Raw genomic sequence first — 22,225 nt, forward strand, 5'->3', positions numbered from 1 at the left:
CTTGAGAAATGTACACTATTGTATGTATAATACACATTATATCAAAACAATAAATGTAGTTAGTAAGTAAATTAATAAACACCTAATCAATATTAAAAATATAAATATTAGAATACTGTTTATATTATAGTTGTGCACATATAAATTATTCATTAAAATATGGATTTTTTTTCAGGAATCCATGACAAAACCAAATGCAACTGCTTTAAGAGTTTTATCAAAGATATTTGGCTTTAATCATTTAATTAGCATTAATGAGTAATAACTCAATAATAATATAATATATTATTGTTTAATATACTTATGATCAATAGTAGTTCAACTGAGATGCACGTAATTTGGCCATATCATGAGTCAGTTCTAATTATTTTCATCCAACTATCAAATAAAAATGACAAGCATTGTATGCATTCAAAAATCATTTTATTATTAACATAATCTTTCCATTGAGCCAAGGTAGTGTATACTTCATAAGGAATGTCAGTAAATATTCTATTTTTAGCATCTTTTTTACATATTTCCATTGATAAATAAACTCTGGATTCACATAAAAAAGTTAAACTTAAATAACTAATATTTTCATTTCTTTTTTATTTCAACAGGCATACGCTGGTAAAATATAAATATTCTTGTACACAATCTTTCTTCTAAATACAAGAAATAACAATTAGCTACACATCACAGCTATTAACAACTCAAAACATAACCTTTCAGCTGATTTGCTGGGCCGGACTACCATAGAAGATGGAACACAGCAAATTTCACATTTTGTTTCTGAGCTCCAGAGAGGTTGAAAGCCATGAAGAGAACAGATCTTTGACAGGCTTGGTTAAAAATAGGCTTGCTCTGCCACTGAATTTTAACTTGAATCTATTATCTATCACTGATTCTATTTAGAGTTTTTACATAACACTCTGATGTCACCTAACAAAATATGGCACAATATCCATTTGAACAATAAGCATCAGGTTTCGAAATGACTATGTGGCAAAAAATGTAGACAATACATACATGGTGGCTTAAAGTGTGCATGTGTATTTATTTCCTTCCCTTTTCCATTTTTTCTTCACTGATTAAGATCCTAGATTGCTTTCCCGCGTTGGACACCCGACAGAAATGAGCAGATTGCCTGCAGTTGTATTTGTTACCTCTCAGGGTGAAGAGCTGCCCCTTGGAGTCAGAAGGAAAGATTCGCTCATAGGCGTCCTCACATTCTCAAGTTCAGCTGAAACAGGATGAGCAGCCTGCCTTTCAAAGGATTCGAGGGATGATGGTGAAAGGGACAACAGGGCTACTGGCTTCAAGCTCCAGGGCCGTCAGGAAACATTCCGTGGCTGCATCATCGTTACCCTGAGCTTGCAGAACCACCCCAAGGCCATTCCAAACGTCGTGGGCTGTTGAGTTCACCTGGACAGCATCCCGAAGGATCTTCTCGGCCAAGCTGTACCGGCCAAGCTGATGAAGAATTAGAGCCTAGAGGGAGAAAAGGGAAGTAGCATTAAAAAGAACCGCTATCAAATCCTAATATGAAAAAGAACAGTATAATTATACTGAATACAACTGGGAAGTCCATGGCAATAAGACTAGGCAACAGAGTGGGGCAACCATGGCCAATTTGATCCCCTCCAACATTTCAAATTCTTGACATGCGAATTATTTATTTTATATTTCACATTTTTTTTATTATTTTTATAAATAACTCAAGATGGCAAACATGTCTAATATGACTTCCTCCTATTTTCCCCACAAAAAATTATTGTGGGGTGACTTGCTTATGATCTCCCAGTTTCTAGCCTCATGCCTTAACCACTAGCCCAAACTGGCTCTCTTATATTATTGCTTTTATTTGTTTTTTATTATTTATTTCATGATCTTCTGTATTTCATGTATTTCCTGGCTTTACTCTATATTTAAACATATTGTTAATAGTACGATATAGTCCAAAAGAGTTTAATGGGCTTTCTGTTACAACATTTCAAGAGCTCTAGTGCAGTGGCCCCCAATCTTTTTTGTGCCGCGGCCCGGTACCGGCATCACAAAATCATCCGCGGCCCGGTACCGGCATCAGCACGCATGGCAAGGCGAGCCGAGTGACCGGCCAGCCAGCCGTCCCCTGCTTCTCCCCGCCACCTTCAACTCCTCCTTTGTACCTGTGTCGATGGGCTTCGGGACGTCACTCGGCTCGCCTTGCCGTGCGTGCTGAAAGAATCCTCGCGCCTTAGTTTTGTTCGAAGCCAACCCCCCCCCTCAATGAAACTAAGGCGCAAGGATTCTTTCAGCACCCAAACGCCGCTTTCTACCTGGAAAAGCTCACCGGAAGCACTTTTTCATCAAAACAAGATGGCGGCGCCCAGCAAACTGGCAGCCCGGTAGAAATTTTTCCACGGACCGGTACCGGTCTGGGGCCCGGTGGTTGGGGACCCCTGCTCTAGTGGGTCAGGAGTTACAGGCAGAAAAGATTGTAGAAACAGCTTACTTTTGGAATGTCACAAATATTTCCAATCAACTTTGCAAATAAGTGAAGTTAACAATTTGCCACATTTTTTACCATACCAACTACCCAAATATATTGTAATAGGCTATGAGAATCACCTTAAGACACAGAAACTGGAAGAGCTGCAGCCTAGATAATGGTCAGAATAAAAAAAAAAACTCAGCCCACAAGAAGGAATGGGGACAGGGAAAACATCCCAGAGGAAACTCTCCTTAGTTGTCTAGAAAGTAAAGGCAAGGGTGGGAGAAGTGCTTTCAAACTTGCAAGTCTGATATCTGCCTTTCAGGAGTGGTCCAGACAAGAAACCAAAGGGAGTACACTAACTATTGTAGTACTAACTAAAAATAGTACTAAGACTATTTTTATTTACAGTAACAAAATCGTGGGCGTTTCTGGTTTAAAGAAAGTAAAGTCTCTGTAAAGATTTTTTTGTTTGCTTATTTATTTATCATATTTATACATCCACCCATCTCATAAATGTGTCTCTGCAGTGTACAAATAAAACAATTAAAATAAATTAAAACAGGTATATAACAACAATTAAACAAAATTTAAACACAAATCCAATGATACTTCAGTACTCATCCTTAATTAGTTAATTAATTTTTCCTATTAGGAATAATGTAGTGAGTCACATCAACAAGTTCTAGCTTGTGCCTTGACTACCAAACAAATGATGAGTACTGGGATAAAATTTTCATGTCAAAATGCATTGAGTATCGAATTTGATGAGTTTCAAATCAGTTGAATACCAAGGTACCCCGTATAAGACTGCAGGAAATAGACCAGCATGTTACACACAGGATAACCATCTTGCAGGGTCTCTATTTCCCTGGGACCCTCAAGCCTGTCAAAAGCCATGTTTTGAGGGATTTCCTAAATGCCAATAAGGTTGGGACTAGCCTTATCTTGGGGGGAAATGAAGCAGTAGGAAATCATTACAAACTACAATAAAATATTTCTTAGGAAGGATGTATGAAACTAGACAGTATGTATATTACAGGTTGGCAGTTACAACAGTCACAAGGTCACAGTAGGAAAGTACTCTTCACATATTCTTCTTCCATGACGTGCCCCAATATGCCTGCAAACTGTGTGAACAGGGCAGTCACATGTTCAAATTAAATCATATGTGTTTTCTTCATCCGACTGAAATCTTGTAGGAATTCTGCACTACCCCATTCACAATCATGCCTCATTTTTATATCAAGGGTGTAATTAATCTTTGGAACTTTGTGTGCAATGGAATGTATTGGGAAATAGGAAACTCTGTTGCAGAAACAGAAATTAATTTGTTTTGGTTCAGCCTGTATACCAATTATGGCAATTTGAAGCTCCAGTTTCCTTTTGTACAGCTCCCATTTTCTCCTCTGAACTGAGCACTAAACAATGACACAGCTTTTTGTTTTAGACTTACTGTACTGTAATGTACAGTAAGTCTGAAACAAATGTTGCATAGGTTTTTATAAAGCAAAAGAAAATCTCAAAGTACCCCCCAAGTCTAAAGAAAACATGAAATTGAAAACTCTAGTCTGCATCTTTGTCTAATACAATGTAGTCCTTACCCCTGCCAAAAGTTAAGCTCCTGGTGATCGAAAGTTTGCAATCAATAGCTACAGGCTATTATAAGGGATGGAGAACCTATATTTGCTCTGTAAAGAGTAAGGATGGGGCATGGTTCTAATTTAGATTGCTGCAGTCTTTGTAATCCCACTTCCTGGTTGTCAATGGCTTGAAAGACACACAGATGATCTTGTAAGAAATTTTCTGACAGTGAGAACAATTAATCAGTGGAACGGCTTTCCTCCTGAAGTTGTGGATGCTCAAGAAGGGATTAGATAATCAGTCCCTATAAGGTCTCCTGCTCAAGCACTAACCAGCCTGCAAGGTCCCTTCCAATCCTATGATTCTATAATCCTAAGGGTAACTCACATGGTGATTTAAAATAATTAAATGCTGCATTCTTTTAGCTCACAATTCTTAATCATTAGATGATAAGGTTAGGAATGGCTGATTTGTAATTTTCAAGACTTCATTTTAATCCCACATATCATTTACGTTAAAGTCATGATCTTGAATTACACTTCTAATGTTTTCAACTTTGCATATCACTTATGATCATAACTACAAAGCAACACTCCAAAAACTTTAAGGAGCTTTAGGTAGACATGTATACGGTATATCCCTTACCTCCAAACACTAATTCATGTGGAAGCATAAACAGGAGGACACATATTCAGATAAAAATGGAAATGTTTCAAACCATAACTTTCCCTTTTATGACTCCTACACACAAGAATCTAAACTTTTAAAGCAGGCTACTTTGGGCTCAATAATACTACACATCCCCTATCCTTCCAGATCTTGAACAGAATGGTAACCTTGTCCCTCCAGCTATCCTTTCACAAGTCAAAACTAAACTCCCTTTGTTGCTAATTGCGAACTTGTGTCTGAGCCATCGCGACCCCATCAGTGGTGGGATTCAACTGGTGTTACTGCCGGTTCGGTGACGTTGCATTGCGCTGCACGCGCGTGTAAAAAAACCTTTAGCTGTGTTGCCTGGAGAGCTGAAAAGTGCAGCGCACAGCGTTTGGAAAGCCTCTTTTCTCCTGCTTTTTCAACCTCAGCTGTGCCGCGCAAAGCAGCTGAGGTTGAAAAAGCAGGAAATAAAAGGACAGGTAATAGCCTGGGCCAAACAGTAGCAGACATAGAACTGGTTCGGTGTCTGCTGCTCTTCAGAGCTACCGGTTCTATAGAGTTGGGCAGAACTGGTAACGTCCCACCCCTGGACCCCATGAACAACATTCCTCCAGGCCTTCTTGTCCTTTGCTTGCCAAACCAGCTCCTAGGTATTCCCTTTCCCAGTAGCAAAATCTCCCGGGTAAACAGCCAACCCATTCTTTGGCAGGCCGCTAGGAAGATATGTGAGAAGCTTCTTCAACATAATGGCCTTCAAAATAGCTGTTTGCTGAACTGCAAGCTGAGTACAGCAACCTCTGGTTTGAATCATTGTAGCTAAGAGTCTGCCCAGTCAAACCAGAATTATATATGGCCCTTTTGTTCACTGAATCCATCGAAGTAGACTGAATATTGTTTGCACACAACATATGTGTTCACTATGCTCTTCTGTTTACTTAGCATGTCTATTCTTGCCCTTTTATCTACAATGCAGCCTCTAGTACACTGCATACATTCAGCTGTGTAAACGCATGGGATGGTTAATTTTCCATTCCTCTCCCTGCACTTCCCCACAAACAAATCTCCAAGGTAGTGAATTGCTGTTCCCTTATTAGTAAGAAGCATCATTTGTTTCTGAGCAAAAATGTTCTTTAGCTTGGTAACGCGAGTTTTAAAATGTCAACCTTAATGTTGCTACTTATTGAACTTTCTCCTGCTCCAAAAGGATAATGAATGTGGGAAATAAATAAAGACATTTTTGGATATTCCTAGGAAAGAAGTGATTGCTTGATCTCCCCCCCTCTCTCTCATGCCCCCCCCCCCCAATGAATTCCTATTCAGCTAAATTTCTACTCAAGTCAAATCAAGTATCAGTTTAGAAAGACCTGAAAGCCTATTCGGGCAATAGCAAAGAGAATGCCTAGGGACAAAATGGAAGGTTACATCTTGCCCTTTTTTCCCCCCGTCCCACAGGTTACGTGACTTTAAAAAGAGAGAGGATTTTCTTCCTTCATTCCAACCAGGAATGTGGAACCATGAGAAGACATGCTTATTCTTCATTCTCATCTTTTGCTTTTGTTGTGATGAGTTATGGGAGGAATAGACCTGAAGGTAGAAGATCTTTTTCACACAGCTTGTTCGTGCCATCAAGCTGTTTTTGATTCCTAACAACCACACAGCCATGATGATGTATCCTAACCTGTTCTTCCAAGTTTCCTAATGGTGCACTCATCATACTGTAATTGAGTCTATCCAGGTTGCTGGTTGTCCTCTTCTCTTTCTTTCCATCTTTCCCATCATTAGATTCTTTTTCACAGAGCTGGATTTTTGCATGATGTATCTGAAGTAGGATAATTTGAATCTGGTCATTTATGCCTTAAGTGAGAACTGGTTGATTTGATTGATGATTCAGTAGTTTATTTTCTTGGCTGCCATGGTATACTCAACAGCAAAGCTCAAAGGTGTCAATGCTCTTCCTGTTTTGATTTTTTATTTTCTTTGTAATAATTTTATTAAAGGTTAGAAATACAAAGAAAAAAAATAAAGAAAAATTTAAAAAGCAAAAAAAAAGAAACAGAAAAAAGGGTAAAAGAAACAACTCTCTCTGCTTCCTTGATATTAAACAACAGTAGCTTAATACCTTTCCTAGTATCTCTTCTTCCCTGGAACTTGTCTCTTTACCAATAAAAACAATTGTAAAAAGTTGTCATTCAGTCCTACCTCACATTTTTAAATCTATAATTATTTACATATGTTGTTGTAATACTGCTTCTTGTCTCTTCTAATAATTCTCTGAAACTCTTTGTTTAAGTTGCTTTCTGAGATATTTGTCTTTCTTATGTTCAGTTTCCCTTGGCAATTTCCATGGCTTGTTCTGATGTCTTGTTTGCTTTCTTTTTTCTTTTTCTTTTTCATCAGTCTCTTTTCACATTCATCCTTAATGACGTCTTTAAATCCATTTCATATTTCCTCTGGTTCTCTATCAATGAGGATCAGTACTTGCTATATACCCTTTCTAACTTTAAAAGCAATAACGTTTCTTCCATTTTTCATGTCTTCAGTAATAAAACAATTTGATCTTCTGACTGAAATGTAGTCCATCTCAATTTACTGATGCCTCAGATTGTCGATTTGTAGTTGTTTCATTTAATCTTACTATGTTGAACTTTTGTCTGTTTGTAATTAGGTTCACTTTCCTACTGTAATTCTATTTTTGCAGCTTTTGATTTTCTTCTCCTGTACAGCAACTCTGATATCCCAAAGGCTTTAATCTAGTCATATCATAAACACCATTAATACTTAGAAAGATCCTCAGTGCTTCCTCAATAGTATGTTGAGTGCCACTGACCTGAGAGGCCCATCATCCAGCATTATATTGTCAATCATTTTATGATTTCCATATAAGGTCTCCAATTGCTACCTAGCCCAAACTACACTATTATAAAATGAAAATGCTATAAGAATGATCTGTCTTTATAATTAATGACATCTCATTCATTTTATCCACTTTCTTCAGGCACCTCTTCTTCCTCCACCATTTATCTGAGGGTGTTTTTTTTTTTGGTAGGGGAGGTTGTTAAAACAAAATAGAAGCAGAAAATGTGAAGGGATTCATCCATCCTATTCATCCATCTTTCAGATGCACCTGTTTTTTTTTAGCATGCCATTATGTTATAACCCTGCAGGGAAAATAAACAAACCTCTCGTACTATAATGCCTTCCCAATCTTTCCTTCTTAAGCCAAAAGTAGTTGAACCTTAAATGATTAGAGAGGGGGAAGTAAAGAAATAAAGTAAATTAATCAAGAATTTGCTAGGGTTTCCAAATCTGGGCTACAAAAAGCTCTGTATCTCTCTGCTTCCATCTAATGGTCAGCTGGGTTTTGCTTGCTGACAACAGGTAGATATCTTTCCATTATAACTGAGACAGGAGAAAAGAAGAGAAACTTAAAATTACACTGTTCTCCACAAGATCACCTGTAATGTGCCTCAGCAACGAAGCCAGACAGAATTTAATGTGGGGTAGTTTCAAATCAGAAATCGGCAAATTCTCTGCCATCCTTTCTCTTCCTACCAAATGTCACTGATCAGGGGGAAAACCAGCTACCAATCACTCTGCTGAATGGATGATGAGGTGGGATGACTTTGAGAGACAAAAACTTGCGTTTCATTATTCACTTAGCCTTAATTTTTATCATTTACCTTACACTTCTATACTATGATACAATTTCTTAGATACTGCCATCTAAAGGTTGACCAGTTACCGCACATTGCAATCAAATTAGAATTCTGGCCAGCAGTAATCTAGAGGATTTCTACTTGGCAGCACCAATGGAAGTGTTTCATAGGACTATCAATCTTCTAGGAAAGCAACACTTTGACAGAGAAACCTGAGATTCATAAGCCTATGTCAAACAACCTTCCCTTAAAAGAAGGCTGCCTTGGAAGTACTGGCTGGAGATACAAAATCACAAAGCTCAGACCAGAGTTTTCAATGGTATTGTATATTTGGAATAGTCTTTCTTTTTTTCTCTTTATGAAACCAATTTTCCTCATGGTGGGGGAAGGCAAAATGCCTCATAATAAATATGGGAGAAAGCTGAGAAGATGGCTGTTCCTGAATGCGTCACCTCTATGTTCCTCTTTTCCTTTTTGGAAGAAGAAAAGTGTAACTTGCAAATTGGAATAAATAAGGTGGCTTTAAACTGCCTTAGTAGCACACAGAAGATTAGATGGACATAATGATTTTGTGTCCCTCAAAAATAGTAAACGGATTTTCTTCCTCAGGAAACTGAACATGAGGATGAGCTCTTACTGTTAGAAGCATCTGAAAATGAATTAGTATTTCCAAATGCACATGGGTTTTCCATAGCTACTTTGAGAATGGGTTGAGGGAAAGAGTGAAGGGAAATAGGAACCTTGAATGATTTTCTATGGAGGATGGAAGTGAGATGACTGAGAGCAAACTAGTGAGGAAACAGGTTGCAGAAAATACTGATTAATTCTGACACTGCAGAAGGACTGCCATCAAATAAAGAAATAAATATTTGCAATGATAGGATATTTGGGTTTACAAATGGGATCAATTGTAGGGTTTGTTTTTTCAAATAAAAAACCCCTAAGAAAAGACTAAATTGCATTTTTAATAGTTTGAGAACTATGCTGTACAGAATCATGTGAGATGGGCAGCATATAAATGTAATAAATAAAGTAATAAATATAGTGTACAACTCTGAGGTTAAGAAAGCATTTTATTGCCACTATAGTTCAGTCATACGGAAAGGATTTTTTAGCAAACGTCTGTGTTGGTTTACATTCCTGCAAACAGATTTGGATAGAAATTAGGAGCAATATATCCAATTACGCAGTAAACAAAAGAGGCCAGGGCAAAATAATAGCTACACATTGAAAGAATAGGTACCATTTGCTTATTCAATGCTTCTCTTTCTCTGCTTTTCCTTTTTTTCAGCTGGTAATAATTGGCAAATACTGGTAGCTGTTTCCTTTGACTGCTGGTCTGACTACTATGATTAAAATGGTCATGAAGATCAGGATGTGACAGTACTACTGCGTATTAATCACATTTATGGCTATTTATAGAATATGGAAACTGAAATCTTCAGGTTTAATCCTGAAAATAATCCCAATTTTTGTTTCGTGACAAAATTTTTATCAATTCAAGGTTTATGATTACAAAGAATACATTTCTATCTCCAGCAGCCCTATCTTTGCTATGCTGCAAACTGGTTTTTATACTTAGAGATGCTTATAAAACACAATTCAGAGAGGTTATGCTATAATAAAAATGATGTGTACATATAATTTGCTTTGCTGGTATTTCATGTTCCTATGCTAAAAGGCCTATTTGCTTATTGACCTAAGTTCTATTTCTGTTCAAATCATAACATTTCTCTCAATGTAGTTACTTCCTCCTACACAACTCAGCTGCATGAGGACTGATTCATATATGCTTTAAAACTCATCTCTGCAATTATTAGAAGTAGAAAACAGAAACTACCTCCACCAAATGTCAACATTTAAAGTCCAGATGCTCAATGAAGCTTACATGGACCTATCACATTTCCAAGGGCTACAAACTATCGTATTTTCAAGAGTTTTATCTCTTCTGCTCTGTACAAAACTAAAAATTGCAGTTACATAGATGGCTTTAAGTCATAATTTATTTCCCTGTATAGCAGCAAGCTAAACTAATCAGCTGCTGCCATTGCTAAAAGCCCTTTTAAAAAAAAGCTGATTAGTTTACCTAGCTAGCAGGTCACAGAATGAAATTCTAGATTTATAAAAGGTTTTTGCATGTCTATTTCAAGAAGCTGACTGGTGCAATGATTCTGTAACTTGTGTGGTAAAAGTAAGCTGATAACAGAATTTAAGCTCTTTTGAATACTAAGGGTAAGATTCAATGTGCATGTACATATATATGTATAACATCATGTGGGAATGCATGTCCATCTGAGCATCTGGCAAATTTGTGTATGTTAATCGAAAACACTGGCAGGGGGCTGAGGGACATTCAGAAAATAACAGAATAACAGAGTTGAAAGGAACGATGGAGATCTTAAAAGTCCAATCCACTGCACAAGCAGAGGACCCTATACTGTCCCAAACAAGTGGCTGTCCAGTCTCTTCTTAAAAGCCTCCAGTGATGGAGCACCCACAGTTTCTAGAGGCAAGCTGTTCCATTAGTTAATTGTTCTCACTGTTAGGAAATGTATCCTTAGTTCTAGGTTGCTTCTCTCCCTCATTAGTTTCAATCCATTGTTTCTTGTCTTGCCTTCTGGTGGTTTGGAAAATAGGTTGACTCCTTCTTCTTCAGATACTGGAACATTGCTGTCATGTCATCAGACTAGACAAAGATATAAAGAGGGGTCCTTGGTGCTCCCTGAGCTTGCTGGTTTTCTTGCAGATGTTTCATTACCCAAACTAGGTAACATCATCAGTGCTAGTAAGAAGTGCTCTTTGCTGTTAGTTTATATTCTGGTGGCTTGTCTGTCAGTATGGGTGGAGGTGGTGTTAGAGATTCTTTGGTTGGGCTGTTTATTGTTGGCTCTTTGGAAGTTGGGGTACTTGATTGGGGTAGTTTACTTGATTGTTGTTCTGAAATTAACCTTGGAGTTACTCTATACTGATTTGGGTGCTGATTGCTGGTGAGAGGTCTTTTTGTTCTCCTTTGGGTTGATTGATTGTCTCTTTTGCATAGTCTATGGATGTTGATAAAGTCTCTAGTCTTTATATATAAAGACTATATCTTTATGTATAAATATATAAGATATAAGCAGTGGGGGGATGTTGCCGGTGTAACAACCGGTTTGCTAATCGCGCACTTTGCACGCACACCTGATGCACGCTGTGTGCGCATGCACAGCTTTCAAAATTACTTAGCTTCGATGTTTCTTTGGAGAAGTAACACAGCTGAGATGTGGCAATCAATTCTGCCACGCGAATCAGCTGAGCAGGTATAGGTGAGTACAGTCGGAGCGAACTGATGCAGAGCCAGCTGATCATCGGAGCTAGGGATTTGCCCAAACCGTGAGAAACTCACCCCTGGATATAAGATATAAAATATATGTAAGATATAGCCTTTATATCCATGCCATTTTCTCCTGTTAATGGACCAAATGTTTTCTTGACTTGTTTCTTGTTTTTTATGTGTTGAAACTTATTATATTTGACATTTGTTGAAAGTCTTACTTCATTCTGAGCCTTAGCCTTCCTGACTTCATCTTTGCAAGTTTGGGCTATTTATTGGTATTCTGCCTTCGTTATGTGTCCCTCTTTTCTTTTTTATATTTCAGTTTATCAGAGATTTCTTTGGGTAATATGCTGGTTTCTTCCTGGATTTTTTTCTTTTTCAGTGGTATTGAGCTGGACTGGGCTTTAATAATAATATTTTCCAGCTTTCCAAGTTTCTTGAATTGTTTTCCCCTTGAAGTTTTCATCCACTGAACCTTTCCCAAGTTCACTTTGTTTGTTAAAATCAGCTTTTTAAAAAGTCTAAGACACTAATCTGATTATGTTCTATTGTTTGTGTTTGCATTATATTGTCTTCCAATATGACATCAGGTCATTCTCCTCCAAAGTTCCAGCAACTTCAACAACCTCTATCACTTCTTGTCTATTAGTAAGGACCAGGTACAGTAGAGCTGTCCCTCTAGTTCCTTCCTCTACCTTTTGGATGGCAAAGTGGTCAGTAGGTTGGTCAAGAACTTGTTCGATCTCCCACTTGATGCAGAATTTGTCTCCTAGTTGATGTCAGGGTAGAAAGAAAAGTATTCTTTTGCTTATATTTTTGTTTTACTTGGCTGTATTTTGTTTGGGGGACAGTTGTGGTTATTCCAAGTTGGGATTTTCATAAATATATAGAACCCTAAAAATTTAGATAAACTTTCAAATTACATATTGAGCAAACCCAAAATTTTTAATAGTCATCTGTTGAGTAAGTCCAGTGGTGTGGACAACATATTACATTAAGCTGCAGTAGATGAGCTTACGTAATACACAAAGGCAAAACTAAATAAACCACATATGCATATATGAGCAAGACCACACATAATTTTGTCAGTAGAGCTACAAGGTAGACATACATATATTGATTTGTAATCAGTATTGTATCTACTCTATCAAACAAGCATATTTTGGCCAATTCTTCTACTTTGAAATAATTTTTAAACGTATCTTCTCAGATAAGATCAAGTGTTTGAATCTCATAATTAACTGTACATACATTTATTGTAGTCACATAATTCACTGTAGATACATATACATAAACCCAGAGTCATGGAGACTTCCGGTTTGTCGGCTTCGGTGACAGCAGGGATTCGCGTTTCTCCGCGATCCCTGCTGTGCTAGCCGTCTTGGTGCCTCCGATCCTGACGGATCTGGAGGATAAGGCTGCCCTGTTGGGGTAGCTGAAGATAGGGGGGATCCGGACAGGGGTTGAGGGGTATCACAGACCCCCTCCCCAGCCGGCAATAACCCCCTTTTCTCAAGGCGGTAGAGCGGCGGTCTTAATGGCCGCCACGAAGAAGCCAGCAACTGGATTAAGAATGCGCAGGAGGAAGAAGAAGGAAGTTTTAAAATGAAAGTTTTTTCTTGGCTGAACCGGGACCTTAAGGACATATCTAGTACCTGGAAAATTATTAGGGTTTTTTTGGGACGATACAATGTTCCCAATTGAGGTTTTCAGCAGCGAAGGAAAGTGTTGAAAAGGGAAAGTTACTCTCCCTCCCTTATGGAACTAACAAATGGACATGGAAAATCTGCTTTCTAATAGAAGGTAAAACTTAAAGCCCTTTGTTATAAGTGGGAGAGGTTTGGAAAAAAAATTTATTTTAAGACTTTGTTGGAGGAGATGCCTTGAAGATAAAGAGATTAGAAGTTAACTGCAAAAAAGATTCAAAACATAGATTGGGTGTTTTTTTTCCCTAATTGACTTTACCCCTGGAAGAGAAATTGTAAAAGGAAGAAGTTTGTACTTTGCCTGGCCTGTTTGATGACTTTGGGATTTTGGGACTTTTGGGACTTGTTTTAAGTTTGGAAATATTTGATCGGCTTAAAACAAGAAGAGGATACAGAAAAAGAAGAAGAAAAGGTTTATAATGGCTCTATCTCTCGATGAACTAAAAAAACAATATTTAAAAATAAGGAAAGAAGGCAAGGACGTTATGGGAGAAGCCCTTTGTTTTCTAGATATGGCACTTGCTATGTATCAGCAAATTAAACAACAGCTGGAAGAAGCCGAGGAAGAAGAAGCCATTTTTAATGAACTAAATGGTGTGATTAAGAAAGAAAGGAGAAAGAGAGGAACAAAAAGGAAGGACTTAAGAAATAAAAAAAATATTTATGAAAGAGAAAAATAAGATGCAAAAACAATATAATGCCAGAAAGCAAAAGGAAAGAGGAATGCAACAGAAAGGGGAAGCCAAGAAGGCAGAGGTTTGGAGAGGAGGGGGTAAAAAGTCTAGGTGGCCCAAGAAAGAAAGGGAAAAGGGGGGAAAAAAGTTACAAAGGTATAAAACAAGATGGGAAAAAGAAAATTTTTTTTTAGGGACGAAGGGTAATGTATGGGCTTTTTTTTTTTTTTTAAAGGGATTCTGCAAAGTACATATGATAGTATTGTAACAGTTGTATTTGTATTATAAGTAGATAATTAGAACTCTCTAAGATTTAATAAAAGATTAAAATATTAAGGTACAATGTTAAAATGTTTAATAATGAATGATTTTAAGTTTTAATAAAATATTAAAGGGAATGTTTAAAATATTAGTTTAAATATAGAGTTTAATGGATTAATGTGTTGATTATTATAGACTTATTATTGTAGTATTTGTTTTTGAAATAGTAGAATGTACTAAGCAGAATCAGATTGGGATTTAGGTGTTATTTCAAACTTCAATTTAGGGGAATGATAGAAAGGCATCATACTCTGATTAGTGATTTCAGGGGAAATTATTTTTTTTTATATTAGGAATGAGATAGATGTAAATGGAAAAATGGACAAAAGATATAAAAATATTGTCTTAAAGCAAGATGAAATATATAAAATAGAATTAAGAAGAGGGAAAAGTGGAGAGGAGTTATATAGCAGATATAGAATGGTAAACAAGATAGGTAATGGTATATAAGAAGAGCATGAATTTAATTGAAGTCCATACAAAAAGAGGTAATCTGGGGCCAAGTTACTTTCTAAAAGAAAGTTTTATGTTTTTGTGTTTTATGTGTGTGTGTTTAATTGAGAATTAATAAAATCTCGGAGGAAGACCAGATGAGAACATTTGTAAACAAGCCAGAGGAAAATATAAATGTGATGATTGAATAGCAGTTAAATTAGAAAAGAAATGTGATTGAATAATGAATAAAGAGAAATAATATGAAATTTGTTAAAGGGAATTTACGTGTCTACATGGAAATGAGATAAATTATAAGTATGTGATATAAAATAATGCGTTACCTGCCTTGTAAAGATTTATAATGGAAAGAGGTTTTATGCTTTCAATGTTTAATGATGTTTTGTTTTGTTTGTTTGTTTTTAAAATCAATAAAACTTGCTTTAAAAAAAATAAAAAATAAACCCAGAGTCATTTGGATAGTGAAAAGAATATACAGTAAATGTAATAAATAACTATTAGTTGCAAAGATATCATACTATATACAGTAGCACCACTGATAATTATTTCTACAATTCATGAAAGTATGTGTTCTGTAAAATATTGTCTGAAAAAAACTTGCTAATAAATGCAATGATTTCATCAAAGATATGAGTGACACAATTAAAATAAATTCATATTAAATGGAAGTTATTTTCCTTCCTTTTTGTTTGTTATCAGTTAATAGAGAACAGCAAAGCTTTTCACACAAGAAAGAAAAATGAAAAATAGTGGGCAGGCATTTCTAGTTCAGTAATAATTATGAAAAATAAACTAGGAGAGAGTGAATTATAGCATGAAAGCTGCCTAGGTGGCTACAGGCCAGTTCCTCTCTCTCAACCCAAGCCACTTCACAGGGTTGTTACTGTGGAGAAAACAGGAGGAGTGTACATTATGTACTCCATCTTGGGATGTGAAAAGTAAGGATGGGACATAATTTAATCAATAAATGTTGTATTTGTCTTGAATACCCAATTCTTAGCACCCAGATTTAAAAAAAAAACCTGGAATAAATGTGAAGAACAGGAGACCTAAAAATTCCTATGAAGGAGATGAAGGGATCAGAAAGATTTAGCTTTGAGGAAATGACAATACTTCAAATACCTGAAAAGTTCACATGGAAAATCAAGACCTGCTCCTCCTCTGTTCAAGGGGCACAATAATGGATTTAAATGAAAGGAAGACAGATTTCAACTGAAGCATTAGAAAAAGCTTCCTAACTGTAAGAATGGAGAAACCAATTAACTGTGGAGACTGTAAGCAGCTCTTCAATGGATATATTCCAGCAGAGGCCAGAGAGCCATCTGTTTGGGTGACTTTAATTCATACTTATAATGAGCTGGGGGTAAACTTGATGGTTTAAATGGCCTGCAATTCTAAGATACTATGACTGGATTTGCACTTCAAATAATGGCAAATGACCTGGATTAGGAAAGCACTTTAATACAATCAAATGCAATGAAGCAAGGTGGGTGGATGGCAAGGTTTTTCCGTTTTCCATTTCTTTTATGTAAGAAAATGGATTCTTTCAAGTTATATATGAATTATGACAACAGATAAAATATATGGGTCTGCTTACCAGGCCCACTTAAAAATTAGTGCATTGATTCTAGGTCTGCTCCCAATCTTTTCCATTAGGTAGACTACAAAAAATGTAACTGAAAATTATCTACTGTATGGATCGCCACATTAGCTAAGGTCAGCAGCTTGAGGTCTAGGATGCCATATCAAGTGTAATTCTTATAATGCTGATTGTAAAATCTCCATATTTTATTTTAAAAAACAAATTTTTAAATAAACAAATGCCTCCAATATCTTAAGACTTTGAATGAAGAGGATCAGTATCTTCTGATTTTCCACTGTAGATGATTTGTAATATCCTTCTGAATTATGAGTAATCTACAAGTTGACAGCTACTGCTACAATTAACTAAATAATTCATTACATGGCAATTTACATTTTAAGTAATAATGTTCATGCTTTGAGATTGGAACAATGGAAGCAAACATGTGACAGACGTAAAAGAAAGTGGTCCTCCTAGATCAACATCTACATAATTTTTCTGTCACACAATTCTATTCACTTTTTACTTCCTGCTTGCCTTAATACTTAAACAATACTTAAACAAAAATACTTTAACAATAATTTATTTCATAGGTACTTACAGCTCCAACTCATTTGCTGTATAAAAACAAAATTAGCTACTGTATTTATCTTTTGTAGTTCAATTATGTTCGTGTATATTATGCTACACCGGTTCTTAGAGTGGGGCATTCATGAATCAAAAAGTGGCTAACTCAGTTGTGCTTGTCTACTTTGATTTAATGCAATTTATAAATTGTTATCAAGTAATACTATTATTAAATTTGCAGATCATACAACAGTGGTGGGACTCATCTCCAGAGTGGGAGGATGAATCTGCCTATTGAGAGGAAGTGGACCGGTTGTTTTCGCGGTGTGGAAACAATAACTTGGTCCTTAACACCAATAAGATCAAGGAGCGTATAGTGGACTATAGAAGGAATAGATCAGACATCCAGCTCTTGTTTATCAATGGAGACTGAGTGGAGCAAGTGGCCAGTTTTAAGCTTCTGGGTGTTATCATAAAAGAGGACCTGACTTGGGGCACTCATATTGCAGCACTGGTCAAAAGAGTCCAGAAGAGATTATACTACCTGAGACTTCTCAGGAAACAACACCATAGAGAGTATTTTAACTTATTGCACCTATGTTTGAATTGCCAATTGCACAGTGGCAGATAGGACAGCGCTGTAGAGGGTTAACATCTTTGGCCAGAGGATCATTGGCTGCCCTCTCCTTTCTTTGGTAGAGTTTTATAGCTCCCTCTGGCTTAAGAAAATTCAAAACATTCTTAAAGATCCATCTCATCCTGGGCATCCTTTTTTTAACTATTACCATCTGACAGACAGTACAGGATAATAAAAACAAGGATAAATAGGCTGAAAAACAGCATATATCCCAGAGCAGTAACTATATTGAATTCTACAGTATAGTGCCGTGATGGCGAATCTATGGCATGGGTGCCAGAAGTGGCACGCAAAGCCACTTCTGCTGGTATGCGAGAGGTTGCCTGGAAGAGCCCCACTGTGCACGTGTGTGTTCCCCAGCTGACTATTGAGTATCTCCCATGCATGCGTGGGGGGAAACACGTGAGAGACGGGCATGCATGTGCAGAGGCAGGGCGGCATGCGGCGGGGGGGGAATTGTGTGCACATGCACAGAAGGGTGAGGTGCGGGGAGTCTTGGAAGTAGAAACTGATTAAAAGTGTGTAAGTCCCTTTATATAAATAGAAGTTTGCTATCTAGAATACTGGATTGTGCTTTTAACTGTAAACATATAGTCAGAATCTTTGCCAGTCTTCAGAAGGATACAAAGGAACTGTTGCCAATCCCATCTATTAGGGATGTATATTAATGGAACCATGAAAAATGGCCTTCTCCATATAATATTATCATACATTTCCATCATCTATTCGTACATATCGTTACCATGTACTTCCTTTTCTTGAAATTATTATTGTTATTCATTTGTCTATCTGTTTACATGTTCTCTTATGGAGGTGGAGCCAATCACAGTTTTACTGTGCTTTTACTGTGTTGCTGCTGCCATGGGAGTAGGGTTTTATGAGTTTTATGTTGTAAATTTTAATGTTGTAAGCCTCCCAGGGTCAACTTCATGTGAGTTGGGAGGAGATATAAATTTGTTCAATGAATCAGCTTGCATTACAGGGTCAAGGTATAGTCATGAGAAAAATTAAACTAAATAATTATTTCACTAATTTTGGATTCTGGCTGACATATAATATTGTAAAGATGATAACATGCTTTAGCAAAGCACAAGATGTAAGATAAATATTTTACAAGGCTATCCAAATATTGCAATTACATTCATAGCAAAAATTCAGAATGCAGTATAAGAAAATTATATATAAACTTTTTGAAAAATACCACTAATGCTGCCTCTATTTATGATAAAAATAGCATTACTATTTAGACTTCTAAAGTGTGATTACATAATTAATGCCAGATGACTAAAATTGCTTCATCAAATGATTATATATATTTGTGTAACATTAAGAATTTTAAAAGTTAAATTAATTTGGAATGCAAAGACTGGTACTGATATAAAGAAGGAAGTATTTTGCATTAAGCCACCCAAAATGTAATAAATAAAATAAAAATTAAGCATTTTTGTGTTACATGGAATTAGTTAGATTTCTTAAATCTCTCTTTATTTAGACAGCACAATGATGTATGAAATGGAGCATTTAATATACATATTATAAAACATCAAAAGTTAATTGTAATCCATAATAGAAATCAGGTAAGCCTCAATAAGAGGCTTTTACAATGAGCTGACATAGAGTTTGATATTATTCAATCAATTCAATAAATCCAAATAATCCAATTAATTGTCCCACTTTCTGTGTTATTTCATTAGTGCTGTAAATCATTTTTATTTCATATACAGGAATAGATTAGCATAAAATTGCTTCTGTTCAAATGACCATGAAACTGATCAGCAATGCAAAAAGGTTTTTCCAAAGATACCATACAATGGACACAATACATGGAAAGAGAAGTTACATGAGTTGCCATGCAGCATTTTAGATTTAAGGACCATTTAAAAAAATACCACTACTTCCCAAAAGCTGGGAATCTTTTTGCAGTAGCTTTGTCCATTTGATTAAAAGAAGATAATAAATTCATGGTATTAGTTGAGCACTGTTGAGAAAAAGATCAGTGGACATTAATAAGAATGATGTCTTTGTTTAGAACAAATACCTCAACTTAAGGGATTTGCAATGCACATTGTGTCTCCAGGTGGTTTCCCCCTCATTTTTAGATTGCTTACTTTCAACTACTGCTATTTAAAATAAGAACTGAATCATTCATTATTTAGAGAATCCAAATCTTATCGGGAAAATGTGATAAACTGTACTTTAAATATTTACTTTAGAATGTTTAAAATGTGAGTGTTTTATGTATCTATATATTCACAGATAACATACAAACATAACCAGAGATGAAAGCTAAGTGTTGTTGCAAATTTATGCAGGTAGTCCAAACGGCACTGAAAAAGGTGATTTATGACCATTTTTCACACTTATGACTATTACAGCATCCTCACGGTCACATGATTAAAATTTGGGCACTTGTTAACTGGCATATACTTATGACAGTGGCAGTGTGCCAGGGTCATGTTTTGCGACCTTCTGACAAGCAAAAACAATGGCCAATCCAGATTCACTTAACAACTATGTTACTAACTTAACAAGTGAATCATGCAGTGATTCACTTAACTACAATGGCAAGAAAGCTAATACAATAGAGCAAAACTCCCTTAACAACTATCTTGCTTACCAACAGAATTTTTGGGCTCAACTGTGGTTGTAAATTGAGGACTACTTGTACTGCATTTTCGACAGGATGGCATGCATTACTATGCTATTCTCAGTGAAGAGGCTTTAGATTTGATCCCAATGTCTCTGAACACTTGGATGGTCAAAACAAGGAACTCTACTGGGTTGCAATTGTTCAGTCATTAATTCTTTTCAGCAGACTAAGAATATTGACTCAGATATTAATAAATGAAATGGACTGTGTGTACGCTTCATCCTTCCTCTTCTTCCCATATATTTTATTTATTTGGTTTGTCAATTGCTTACAAGATAATAGGTATAAGTAAAAACATAGTTATGAATACATGGATACATATAAGAAAAATAAAAAATAAATAAAGGAAACAATAAGATAGGGATAGACACATTGGTGCGATTATGCACGCCCCCTACAGACCTCTTAGGAAAGGGGTGAGGTCAATAGTAGACAGTCTAAGGTTAAAGTTTTTGGGGTTTGGGGAAGAAACCACAGAGTCAGGTAGAGTATTCCAGACATTGACCACTCTGTTGCTGAAGTCGTATTTCCTACAATCAAGTTTGGTGCGGTTAACCTTGAGTTTGTATCTACTGTTTGCTCTTGTATTGTTATGGTTGAAGCTGAAGTATTCACTGACAGGTAGGACATTGCAATGTATGATTTTATATACTATACTTAGATCGCACCGAAGGCGGCGTAGTTCCAGGTTTTCTAGGTCTAGAATTTCAAGTCTGGTGGCATAAGGTACTCTGCAATGAGTAGAGGAGTGGAGAACTCTTCTTGTGAAATATTTCTGGACTTTCTCAACTGTGTTAATATCAGATACATAATGTGGTTTCCAGATTGATGAGCTGTATTCGAGTATTGGTCTAGCAAATTTTTTGTATGCTCTAGTTAGTAGTGTAATATTACCAGAGAAAAAGCTACGTAAGATTAGGTTAACAACTCTTAACACCTTTTTGACTATGTAGTAACAGTGGGCTCTAGTACTTAGATCATTAGAGATGAGTATTCCAAGGTCCTTTACAGAGTTTGGATCATCAACAAAGTCTTGACTATTCAGCCTGTATTTTATTTTCTGATTTTTTTTGCCAATATGTAAGACAGAGCATTTATTTGTTGAGATTTGAAGTTGCCATTTGTTTGTCCATTCTGATACATAGTCGAGGTCTTTTTGAAGGGTAGCAGTATTGTCTGTGGTGTTGAATAGCTTTACATCATCAGCGAAGAGAACGTAGTTGCTCTTAATATGATCACAGAGGTCATTTATGTAGAGTATGAAAAGAGTTGGTCCTAGAACACTGCCTTGGGGGACACCACTGTTGTCAGGTACAGAATTTGATAGGACACTTCCAATTTTGACCATTTTTTGTATGTTTGACAGAAATGCTTCTATCCAGTTATGCAGGTGTCCAGAGATACCATAAGATTTTAGTTTTAGGAGTAGTTTGCTGTGTACCACTGAATCAAAGGCTTTACAGAACCAGTTAGTTAGTTAGTTAGTTAGTTAGTTAGTTAGTTAGTTAGGAAAGAGGGATGGCAAAGTGGGGAAGGATAATGAAAATGTCTCTTTATAACAGACATAAAAATACTAAAGGCAGTGAGCTAAAAATGTGGTTAAAAACAGACTATGTCTGCTAAATACTGACAAATATCCCTAACCAATCAAGAGATGTGGTTAATTAAATTCTGGACAATTTATATTACATTCATTTCTTCCTTTTATCCAAAGTTGCTCTAAAACTGTTTTTTAAATCTTGTGCTACTGCTAAAACAAAATTAATCAGTTGCATAAAATCTCCCATGCTCTGTCTGATCAGCATCCCAAGAGCACCACTGACTTAGCAAATTAACTCCCTATATTTGATGTTTTCCATCACCACCAATAATATGTCCATCTAAGATACGGAGTTCTAAGCCAAAGATTTTTATATTTTGTATTCATGGTAAAATAAAACAATGTCTTTGTCTGCATTAGTGAACTGATTTCA

The 22,225-nt window shown here is 36.3% G+C and overlaps 1 protein-coding gene across 6 annotated transcripts in view; it reads right to left on the bottom strand.

Annotated features, from left to right (window-relative positions):
- Positions 1-406: 406 nt before the first annotated feature.
- Positions 407-22,225, bottom strand: part of TTC7B (tetratricopeptide repeat domain 7B) — a 95,163-nt gene continuing 73,344 nt past the window's right edge. For all 6 annotated transcript variants that reach the window (XM_026712992.2, XM_087922088.1, XM_087922087.1 and 3 more), the window contains one exon: positions 407-1,473. In XM_026712992.2, the coding sequence (XP_026568777.1) occupies positions 1,252-1,473 (222 nt within the window). In that variant the 3' untranslated portion in view covers positions 407-1,251. The remainder of the gene's footprint in view (positions 1,474-22,225) is intronic.

Source organism: Pseudonaja textilis, chromosome 1, assembly GCF_049901715.1.
Source record: "Pseudonaja textilis isolate UNSWEBS1 chromosome 1, rPseTex1.2, whole genome shotgun sequence".
Classification (NCBI taxonomy): Eukaryota; Metazoa; Chordata; class Lepidosauria; order Squamata; family Elapidae; genus Pseudonaja; species Pseudonaja textilis.